Source organism: Micromesistius poutassou, assembly GCF_964030765.1.
Source record: "Micromesistius poutassou genome assembly, chromosome: 17".
NCBI classification, from domain to species: domain Eukaryota; kingdom Metazoa; phylum Chordata; class Actinopteri; order Gadiformes; family Gadidae; genus Micromesistius; species Micromesistius poutassou.
In genome coordinates, this window is record NC_140287.1 from 11192175 (window position 1) to 11203653 (window position 11479).

The following is an 11479-nucleotide window of genomic DNA, read 5'->3' on the forward strand; positions in this document are numbered from 1 at the left end:
TATGACCTCATGGAGCTGAGGGTCTCTCAGCCAATCCGGTGACAGAGTTCTCATTGACAACTTATTTTATTGCTGTTTAGACAACAAGCGAATGCTTTCATTCAAAGTGACTTACAGAGATGTTGGCGATTAGGTGTGTTGCTCAAGGGTGCCTAAAGGTAGGCGGTCGAACCCCGAACCTTTTGGATGTAGGGTACCCTGGTACACACCCTGACCACCCATCATGTGTTTTTTATTCAAATATCTCTTGTCCTCTTCCCTCAGGTACGCCCTCCATTTCCTGGTGCAGACCGGTCTGTCCTACAGCATCATGGTCTTCGCCAGCCTGGAACACATGCACAAGTAAGAGGGCTTGGAACACATGTAAGAGGGCTTGGAACACATGCACAAGTAAGAGGGCTTGGAACACATGCACAAGTAAGAGGGCTTGGAACACATGTAAGAGGGCTTGGAACACATGCACAAGTAAGAGGGCTTGGAACACATGTAAGAGGGCATGGAACACATGCACAAGTAAGAGGGCTTGGAACACATGCACCAGTAAGAGGGCTTGGAACACATGCACCAGTAAGAGGGTCTGGAACACATGCACCAGTAAGAGGGCTTGGAACACATGCACCAGTAAGAGGGCCTGGAACACATGCACCAGTAAGAGGGCCTGGAACACATGCATCAGTAAGAGGGCCTGGAACACATGTAAGAGGGCATGGAAATGCCATGCAAAGCAGTAAGTGCCTGCGGCTCTCAGACTAAACCGTCACCAGTAGGTAAATACCCAGTAGTCGTGCAGCATGACAAGAGAGGATCACGCTATACGTTTGGTGACAGAACCGGGGGGGGGGGTGTTCTGTGAGGCACAGAAGAATCGTGTCCGTAATGTGTCTGTGATGTTTATTTATTCCCCCCCAATCATTGTGAAGAGTTGTAAGCCCAGGACGCTCCAAAGGCCCAAAATAGAGCGAGGGAGAGAGGTGATATATATGTCACATGACCGCTTTGGACGAGGCGGGCAAGCCTGGGGTTCCTGCTTTACATCCAGCGCACGCAGCGAACAGCACCCAGCGCACGCAGCAAACCCCCCCCCCCCCCCCCCCTCACCACCGCTGAGGGCTCAGCACTGACCGGAGATGCGGTGCAGACAGGCCGTCTCCGTGGTGACTGGCGACCCAGGGAGCCGCAAGCCGTCTTCCTGTCCTTGAAACACACAACACAGCGAGTGCTGTGGCCGTCTGAGGACAGCCGTGACTCTGAGTCACGGAGCCAATGATTCGCTGCCCCCCCCAAGGACATCTATCTGTGACCACGGCTTGCCCACCCTCGTGCACACACTCGCAGCATGGACCTGTGCACGCACACACACATGCAAACGCACACGCACGCACGCACGCATGCACGCACGCACACGCACGCACATGCACACACACAGGCTGTATCTGCTGTATTCATTAGATGAGCAGGTGTAAACATGGAGAGCTGCCCTCAGGGCAAAAGGGCCAAAATATCGCCCAAAATTATTCATTATTCTGAAGTAATTCTACTGGGCTCAGAAATGAAGTAAACATTCAAAGTGTTTAGCAGCCCACGTCATACACAGCCAGGTAACTTTCTGACCTCTGTGGGGCCTTGTAGTGCATAAGCCCAATGCCAACCCCCACAGTATTCAGGGATTCAAGGCTTCACGCTGATTAAAGTAGAGTCGTTAGGAGGAGCATCCTTAAAGGACCACCATGACCCCCCCCCCCCCCACCACCGTCCAGGTCAGGTAGAACTCAGGGACGGAGTCGCGGTGACCTGGACAGCTTCACCTCACAACCAGGTCAGGGTCAGAGGTCAGGGCTGGGGCTGCAGTGACCTGGACAGCTTTAAACAGAAAATGGTTCTGTCCTATGTACCTTGTGGCCAGTGGACCTTGTGGGTGGTGTAACTTGTACGTACACGCACACACACCCACACACAGAGAGAGACGCACGCACACAGAGAGAGAGAGACACACACACCCACACACAGAGAGAGACGCACGCACACAGAGAGAGAGAGACACACACACACACACACACACACACACACACACACACACACACACACACACACACACACACACACACACACACACACACACACACACACACACACACAGAGAGACGCATGCACGCACACACACACACACAGGTGTGTATGCTTTATCTTTATCTTTCCACAGTACCAACGTGGTGAGTGGTTTGCTGAGTGTTTTGTTTATGCTGGACTGTACGGGCCGGTGGGGCTGGAGGTAAACGTGAAGTCTTTGTTCGGCGGCCCAGGTCGTGTTTCATGTCCTTCACACGCGCAGCTGCAATCCTCCCTCTTTCTCACTCGTTCTCACACTTTTATCTCGGTGTCTCGCTGTTTGTCTGCCGTCACTCCCTGTGGCTCAGTGGGGGGGGGGTTGCGGGGGGGCGGGGGGGGGGGGGGGGGGGGGAACATGGACAGGGAACAGGCTATTCTAGAACGGTTGGGGTTAGTATGCCTGGGGGAAGCGCTCCCTACGGGCAACACTGTTCATCTCAGAGTAATGTACACACACATGCATCCACGGCCACACACACACACACACACACACACACACACACACACACACACACACACACACACACACACACACACACACACACACACACACACTGTAAATACATACATATGTACTGTTAACACTGTTACTTTTCTGCTTGACTATTGGATGAATCCTTTTGAATCTATAACGCTAGAGTGGTGGATAAAACACAACATTGGAACACAGTCAACATATAAACTGCTCTTTCTTTTAGGCCAGGCCTATGTGTTTAGATGAATCGAGGGATTAATTGATATTTAACATCTTTATTTAACTATTGAAAAAGAAAAAAGTCTTACTGATCTCCAGTCAGTAACAAATCACAACCAACCCCCCCCCCCCTTTTCAATCAATTGTTCAGCCCTAGCAGGCTCCATGTGAGGCCTCCACATCCCTGCTTGAATTGCAGATGAGAGTTATGTCCCAAGTACGTTCATACATACGTATGTACGCGTACAGACAGACTTTCGCAGGCGGTATTTTCAAATGCAATAATAATACAGATCACACACCCCTCAAAATATGAAAGTAAGCAGGAGCCTCATGGACGTTGGGCATGAGGAGACTGAGCAGCACACACTCCCCTTACAGCCCACATGCAGCTCACAGCTCACAGTGTTGAGCCATCAATGCACTGGAGCAGAATTCCCCGCCTGTTGAAGTGGCGTGCAGCTGTTACCAGATGTTCTCTACTCCCTTGGAGCTTGGTGACTCTGTCGGCCTCTGTCGTCTGAAACCTCCTGGATTTACTTATGGAGCACACAACGTTTTAGGCTGTTGCAGAGATGCATATTTATTGTTGTCTTCAGAGGGTAATGGGGGCTAGACATTCAGATATACACACAGATATACACTCTGATATACACACACACACACACACTCAATTCAGCAAATCCACACGTTGGCGTGACTGGACTATTCTGTGGCTTCTATACAACCATTGAAAGTCAAACCCATGCGTTGAGAATGCCTGTGATAATGTAAAATCCATTCATTCATGCAGTCTTTCTGCTGTCCCGGAGACAGCCCAGCTATCTGCTGTGTCTCCGGCCCCCACAAGGCCCTCCTGTGGCTGGCTGCCCTGTGGAGTGATGCTAGCAGTGGGCGCAGAATCAGGACCCAATGGGCAGCCGCCTCGTAGCAGCGGACCACAGCGCCCCGCCGTTTCCCCCGCCGTCTCCCCCATCGTTTCCCCCTCATCTCCCCGATCGACTCCCCCTTGTCTCCCCACTGTCTCTCCACCGTCCCCCCTAGTCTCCCCCATCCTCTCCCCATCCTCTCCCCACTGTCTCCCCCTCGTCTCCCCTCCATCTCCCCCTCCGTCTCCAAGTCCGTCTCCCCTCCTCTCTCCATCGTCTCCTGACAGAGACACTCTGGCGTCCTTCGGTCCTCCTCCTGGTCTGGCAGGCGACCGGCCCCCTTCTCGCCTCTCGCTCCTCAGGGCCAGCTGCCGACACCAGGGGCCCTTTTGTTCGGCAGCAGAAGAGGCCCCGGCCTGTTCTCTGAGCGATGAGGGGGCCGGGGGAGGAATGAAGAGACACACGACAAGGACATGGCAGACATTCTCTCAGCAGAATTCAGATCCGGGTTCAGGACTTTCAGGACTTTGCATCGTGTCGCCCCCTTGTTCGCTCACGACAACCCCTACGTTCAGACGATTGCACACTAACAAACATAATCCTGTTATGATAGACTGTGTCTACGCTTCTTTATGCTGCAGATTAAGGTTGGCCTATTGAGGGAGCCGTACTCATCTCCCCGCTCCGTTCTCTTCCCTCTCCGCAGGTACTGCTTCGTGGTGGCACTTGGCTACCTCAGCTTCTGTCAGATAACGCGGGTCTATGTCTTCGACTACGGCATGTACTCTGCAGACTTCACAGGGTGAGCAGTGCTGGTCTTGTGTTCTTGTCGTTCCACGTAGTACTGTGACACTATGTAAGCTGAGTCAACACATCAGGTCAGCTAAAGGCATTCACACAGACTCGTTTTCTCCTGGCAGACTGAATAAGATGAATAAGACTGGAGCCCCCATCCTTGGGTTAGGGGGTGCATGGCCAGCTGTTGCCTAGCAAAACTCCCCAAACTCCTTCAGAGCCAAACTAGCCCTGTGCGGAGTGAGACCCCAGGTCCATCCACCACAGAATAGATTGGATCATAGAAAACACTATCGTACGGTAAAGGTCCAACCACTTTGTTTCCGCCGAGTCATCACTTGAGTGAGGATCTGGGTTTAGGATACTAGAATATATAATGAGCTGAATCAGACTTCAGAGAACCGTTTATGAGGGTAACTTGATGGTAGGGTTGTTTATAAGTTATAATAATTAATTGACATGCTCTGTGTTTCTGTCCTAGGCCCATGATGGTCATCACTCAGAAGATCACCAGCTTGGCGTTTGAAATCCACGATGGTGAGCCTCCTGCACGCGTCTTTAGTCCTTCAAGTGTCTGGCACTCATGTGGTTTTACGTTTAACCTACTAACCTGCTGGTGCTGTTAGTACATTAGTAAGTTAAAAAGACGACTGAAAGGGCCCTCGATTTGCCCCTAGTGTACCTACCCCTAGTGTATCTACCCCTACTAACTACCCCTAGTGTACCATAGTGTAACTACCCTTTAGGGCTGTTTGGCTAAACACTTGTGGACCATGTCTATGCAAAGACACCAAAAACGTCCCCTTTGGTGAATACTTTGAGGAGGGCTACTAGTGTTGTGACGAGGATCTGGCCAATTGAATGACGTGTACATGTGGTCCAGTCGTGTCCCATTGTTCCCATTACTTTGTTATGCTTGCCACTCCTCTTAAAGGGGCAGCGCTCCACGAGAGGGCAGGGGGGAGGCTGCTGGGACACGCCCTCATTCTCTGAATCACAATCACCCATTGATGCCCAACAATACAGCGTCTAATGTGTACTTAATGTATGCCCTATCACCTAACAGAAGGAGTAGAGACACACACACACACACACACACACACAGGGGCAGAAGGAGATTTAGCCACTTGCTCTAAATCCCGTTCTCTGCTCAGAAAGAATAAGCAGTGAGCGATGTGCTCCTGGAACCAAGCGCCCATTCATACAGAGACCTGACGCTCAGAAGTGACCGTTTACCCCTGAGCCAACCATTCACTTCCACAAAACGCTGCATTAGGAGTTTGAAATTAAATTGTGCGTGCAATTATTATGCTAAAAGGTGTGAGTCTATCTGACATTGGTTTTCACTGATGAGTGTCTACTGCTTATTATAAAATGGTGATGACCAGCCATGAATTGTAGCTCATGTACTGGAACATAGCTGTAGCCATTACTGAGTCATTGCAGTAGGGTGTGAAAACGGCATCTTAAAGCTTTAGCACTCTTCAAGTCTTCTCTAAACGAAGAGGTTCTTCTCACACGAGTTTAAGTGTGTATGTTTGAGGGAGCCGTTGATGTTCAGATGAGCTGATCATTGTCATCCTAATACTCTGGCCCTATGCAAACAGAGACACCTTTAGAGTAGGACACTCCCAAGAATGATGTTTGAGCACTTAGCACTCTCTCTCTCTGCCTGTCTCTCTGTCTAGGTCTGGCCAAGCGAGAGGACCAACTGAAGCCCAGTCAGAAATACCTAGCTGTCAGGTATGTGACTCAGGTATGTGTTTTTAACTACACCAGCAGACTGTTGTAGCTCTAAAACAAAAGGTATCAAAATCTTCCTCCGGTCTCCTGCCCATAACGCAACAGACCGGCTGTTGGGGTGGGGGGGGGGGGCCGAGGTCGGGTCTGATTGTTACGTGGTTCCGAGCGTCTCAAGACACGCGTTTCTGCTGCCCCCAATAAAGTCTGGAGGGCAGTGGTTTATTTGATCTGGTTCCGGTTCAGGCCCTGCTTCCAGTTCGAGCCTCAGTCCGGGCTCCAGTTTGGCCAGGGTTTGCCCCTGGTTTGGGCCCTGGTGCGGGCCCCGCTCGCATAGTGTGTTGGAGACCCTGACACTTAAATCTGCAAGTCTAAAGTAGAGACGGTTGTAGTCCAGCTGTGTTTGCTCCGTTACCATGGCAGCGGTGTATGTCAACAGCTGCTCTCACTAATGAAGGAGGAAGGCAGGTTGTCAGGTGATGAGCCCGGCTGACCATCACATGACAACCGTAGTGAGTGTCCGCTTTATTACCCCGGCCTGAGCACACAGACGTGGGGCACTAGGACCCAGGGAGCGGCCCACTGGAAACGGTCGCAGCAGTTAGAGAAAGAGAAGCCGTCCCCATGAGAGTCCTGGCCCTGTGTGAGAGTTCAGTAGCACAGCGCAGCAGGAAATGAGGGGAGGCTGCTGGTCCCCAGTGTCTCAGGGTCGAGCAGGACGTGATGAGCCACAGTGTGTACACACAGCCTCCGCACAGGCACTCAAGCTAACTAGCTTAACACTGCTACGTCCTCATCAACACGATAAAGGGGAACACAGCCGCGTATAACTGATTTTGACTTGCAAATTATTCCACATGGTAACGTTTTATGATTACAAGCCCTTTGAGACTGTACCTGTGATTAAGGGCTATACAAATACAATACAATTTGATTGAATTGAATTAAATGTTATGATGATAAACAAGAGATTTACCAGGACCCAGGGTTCTGTGTGGCGGTCCGTGTGTTGCCATGGTATCTCTGTGTGTGTCATGTATCAGCCTCCTGTGTGTGTGTGTGTGTGTGTGTGTGTGTGTGTGTGTGTGTGTGTGTGTGTGTGTGTGTGTGTGTGTGTGTGTGTGTGTGTGTGTGTGTGTGTGTGTGTGTGTCATGTATCAGCCTCCTGTGTGTGTGTGTGTCATGTATCAGCCTCCTGTGTGTGTGTGTGTGTGTGTGTGTGTGTGTGTGTGTGTCATGTATCAGCCTCCTCTGTCTGTGCTGTGTGTCATGTAGGCCTGGGCGATATGGCTGAAAGATATCACGAAATAACTTGATCATATTGATCGATATCGATAACTATTGATCAGACTAGGAATTACCATGCTGGATTCAAACACTTCTGTTTAACACTTAATATGACCTTCCACTGTTCTTCATTGATAAATACTCCAATGTCGATACAACAATGAAAAACACTCAAATATTGTAAATAAGTATGGAACCGTGTTTGTGTAACAAACCCAGCTGCTAGATTCGGTGGTCCAGTCTCTCCAGTCTCTGAACATGTTTTATATTGATATTGATCAAAAGTCTATCACGATAGGATAATTTATTGTTTTATTGCCCAGGCCTAGTGTCATGTATCAGCCTCCTGTGTCTGTGCCCCGCTGTGCCCTCAGGCGGATGCCCAGCCTGTTGGAGTACCTGAGCTACAACTGTAACTTCATGAGCATCCTGGCGGGCCCCACCTGTTCCTACAACGACTACATGGCCTTCATCGAGGGCAGCGGGTACCACATCCCCCTCCATGGGGAGATGGCCAACGGCAAGGAGAACGGGAAGGTCAAGCTCAGCGAGCCCTCGCCCAAGGTACGTCTGCTGGAGGACCATACACCTCTGCCCCAGAGCTTCCTCACCCCATTGTGGCCTCTAGCGTCTGTGGCCTCTAGCGTCTAGGATCCATACATCTGTACTCTAGCAGACTATCCACACCCCATTGTAGCGCCTAATCTAAGATCCATACGTCTCTGCTCTATAGCAGACTCTTCCTCACCCCATGGTACATGATGTTGTTTTTGAGTAAATATGCTTTTGGAGGTGAGAGTTAAATAAATACACACAGATGCATGCGAACATACGCACTTATGGACGCACTTATGGATGCACGCACAGATTCATGTACAAACACACTTCAGACAATGTGAATCGTGTTTGAATAGAAACATGTCATTACTGAGGTATTGTTTGAAGTGTTACAGCAATTATATGAACAATTAGTCATCAAAAGATCAAATTTCACTAATACTTGTAGCTGCAAACTAGTCACTTTTCCCTCTTGTATCGTAAAGTCATATTTAGAAGAGAGGTACGATATATGATAATGAAAGTTCTATGTGAAAGCACTACCACCCCAACTCCTAGTTTAAAGTGATGACCTGTGGCTGGGAGTGTACTCTTACAACTTTCAGGACAACAGATCAATAACAATAGTAAATACGTAGAGCCGTGTCGAGTTCTGCCTGGGGGACAAAACGTGGTTATAAGATATTTAATCCTGGAACAATGTCTACAGTGGTTGCTATGTAATTAGCTTGTATTCCAACCCTGACAGAGGAGAGAGGAGAGGGGTGAAGGGGTTAATCCACCTCTGACTCACTTCTGCCCAATTAAAATCACGGCAGGACTTAAGTGGGGCAAGGGATAAAGAGAAAGTTACGATTACACACACGATGAGTCAGCATTAAGAGACGTTAACTGATGAGCTACTACACACGATGAGTCAGCAATAAGACAAGTTAATTGATGCACTTATACACACGATGAGTCAGCATTAAGACAAGTTAATTGATGAGCTAATACACACAATGAGTCAGCACTAAGACAAGTTAAATGATCTATCTTTCTATCAAAGGTCTCATTGAGACGGTTTTAAGTAACGATAATAAACATACAAAATAATAGAATTTCATTGAGGCAACTTGACAAAACGACAGGTCGCCTGTTCCTGATTTCTACCAATAACACCGATCCAAACGAACGTGTGAATGACTGAACGCACAGAAACATTGGCCAAAGGGTTATGGAGGATCAACCTGGTGGATCAGCTAGTGGCTTTTTACCGACTACTCTGACCAACTCAATCATTAATAATCCTCATAATCAATCACAGTCATTTGAACTGTACTGAAACTGCATTAAAGCCCCACTATCTCTGCTCCTTGTCTCCTCATCTCTTCATCTCCTGGTCTGCTGGTCTCCTCCCCCTCTCTCCCCCCTGTATCCTCCCCTCCTCCTCTCCCTGTCCCCTCGCCTCCTCGCAGAAGGACGTGCTCTCCAAGCTGGTCACCTGTGGCGTCTCGCTGGGCGTGTACCTGGCTCTGTGCAAGGGGATGGCGGTGGAGCGGTCGGTGGAGCCCTCCTTCGTCGCCAGCACCCCCTTCTACCAGCAGGTCCTCTACCTGTACCTGGCCATGCTGGCGCTCCGGCCCAAGTACTACTTCGTCTGGACTCTAGGTGGGGCTGCTGCAAACCGTCACATACCTACCAAAGTCACTTCATTAAATAGTATTTAGTGATGAAACAATGAATAGGTCATTATCCACTAAGGGATATACTAAGTGACTTTGTGCTATTCGTTTTTTAATTTTCTATTTTTGCGGGATTTAGTTTTCTTTCTTTTTTGCGAGGAAAGATGAATTGTGTTTATGACCGGTAAACTGATGTGTGATACGGTGCCATCTAGTGGCTACTAGCGGTACACTTCTTCCATACACCAAACACATGTGCGGTCCAGTGGCAATTCTTCATACATTTCACAGATATCTTTCTCAGATTCACCCCCGATAAGATGAGATGAATGATATGTTATGTACAGAGTTCACCTAGACTTTGCATAGCCTCCCCCCCACACCCCTCTTACGCACTTATTGTGTGTTGTACGTCCTGGCACTTGATGTATGCACTTATTGTACATTGTAAGTCCTGGCACTTAAAAATAGTACTAATAGTACTTAACCTAACAATTGTACAAATGTACTTAATGTAGGTCGCTTTGGATAAAAGCGTCTGCTAAATGCCCTAAATGTAAATGTGATGTTATTTTCAGCGGACGCCATCAACAACGCCGCAGGGTTTGGCTTCAACGGGTACCGGAAGGACGGCTCCTCGCGCTGGGACCGCGTCTCCAACCTCAACATCCTGGAGATCGAGGTAGGGGCCGCTGTGCTGCGCCCTGACACCATGCTGTGAGGATCGACCCCTCGTTCTCAGTCTAACATCATCCTCATGCTTGTCCTTTCAGTTCGCCACCAGCTTCAAGATGTTCATCGACAATTGGAACATCCAGACGGCCCTTTGGCTCAAGAGGTAACGTTTAAGGGTTAGGGGTTAAGGGTGCATTGAACTTAGTGGCATCTAGAGTAACTGACATGGCAGAAATTTCATTTAATATGTATGTTTGCAGTGAGTTGACCAGTGTATTTGACCTATATTCACCTACCGCAGAGCATACATTGATTTGTAGCACCGACTGCTGTGGTGATTATTGAGCAATACATAACAGATGGTGATCTGCTCCATCCCTGTAACTTCCACCGTCCTCTCCCGTCCTCTCCCATCCCTTCCACTCCTCCTCTCCCGTCCTCTTCCGTCTCCCATCCTGTCCCGTCTACAGGGTGTGCTACGAGCGTTGTCCCTTCAACCCCACGGCCGCCACCTTCCTGCTGTCGGCCATCTGGCACGGGGTGTACCCCGGCTACTACCTGACCTTCCTCAGCGGCATCGCCATGACGATGGCAGCGCGTGCAGTGAGTCTTTAATTATATCACAGCGGGGGGAGGAAGGCTCAATGTGCCGTGCTACCGTAGAAAGACACAGATATACAGCCTGTCTGCCTCTAAAGGCATTCTTAAAGAGCCACTGAACCCAAAACCACATTTTCTTTTTGAACTTCTTGGCGTTGGTTCTTGGCGTTGGTTGTAACCATGGGGATAACCTGCCCCCATCTTTCCTAAAACATCATCAAGCATCATGTGATCATATTTATGATCTATTATGTATAATATATTCGCAATGATTATGATCCAATAACGATGCCTCTCTTCCTCTTCCTCCTCCCAGCTGAGGCACAATGTCCGGCCTCACTTCCAGACCTCTGACCTCCGGAGGCGTGTCTATGATGTCATCACGTGGGCGGGGACTCAGGTGGCCATCAGCTACACGGTGGTGCCCTTCGTCCTGCTGGCCGTGGGACCCTCGCTGCAGTTCTACAGGTACAGGCGGGTCGTGTGTGTGA

The 11479-nt window shown here is 49.5% G+C and overlaps 1 protein-coding gene across 1 annotated transcript in view; it reads left to right on the top strand.

Moving 5' to 3' along the window:
• The window catches only part of mboat2a (membrane bound O-acyltransferase domain containing 2a), a 29848-nt gene that overhangs the window by 15344 nt on the left and 3025 nt on the right, over positions 1-11479 (top strand). Inside the window, exons 3-12 of the mRNA XM_084481787.1 lie at positions 265-342; positions 4376-4471; positions 4946-5001; positions 6153-6207; positions 7866-8055; positions 9507-9699; positions 10292-10395; positions 10487-10551; positions 10859-10991; positions 11305-11456. Coding sequence (XP_084337913.1) covers positions 265-342; positions 4376-4471; positions 4946-5001; positions 6153-6207; positions 7866-8055; positions 9507-9699; positions 10292-10395; positions 10487-10551; positions 10859-10991; positions 11305-11456 — 1122 coding nt within the window. The remainder of the gene's footprint in view (positions 1-264; positions 343-4375; positions 4472-4945; positions 5002-6152; positions 6208-7865; positions 8056-9506; positions 9700-10291; positions 10396-10486; positions 10552-10858; positions 10992-11304; positions 11457-11479) is intronic.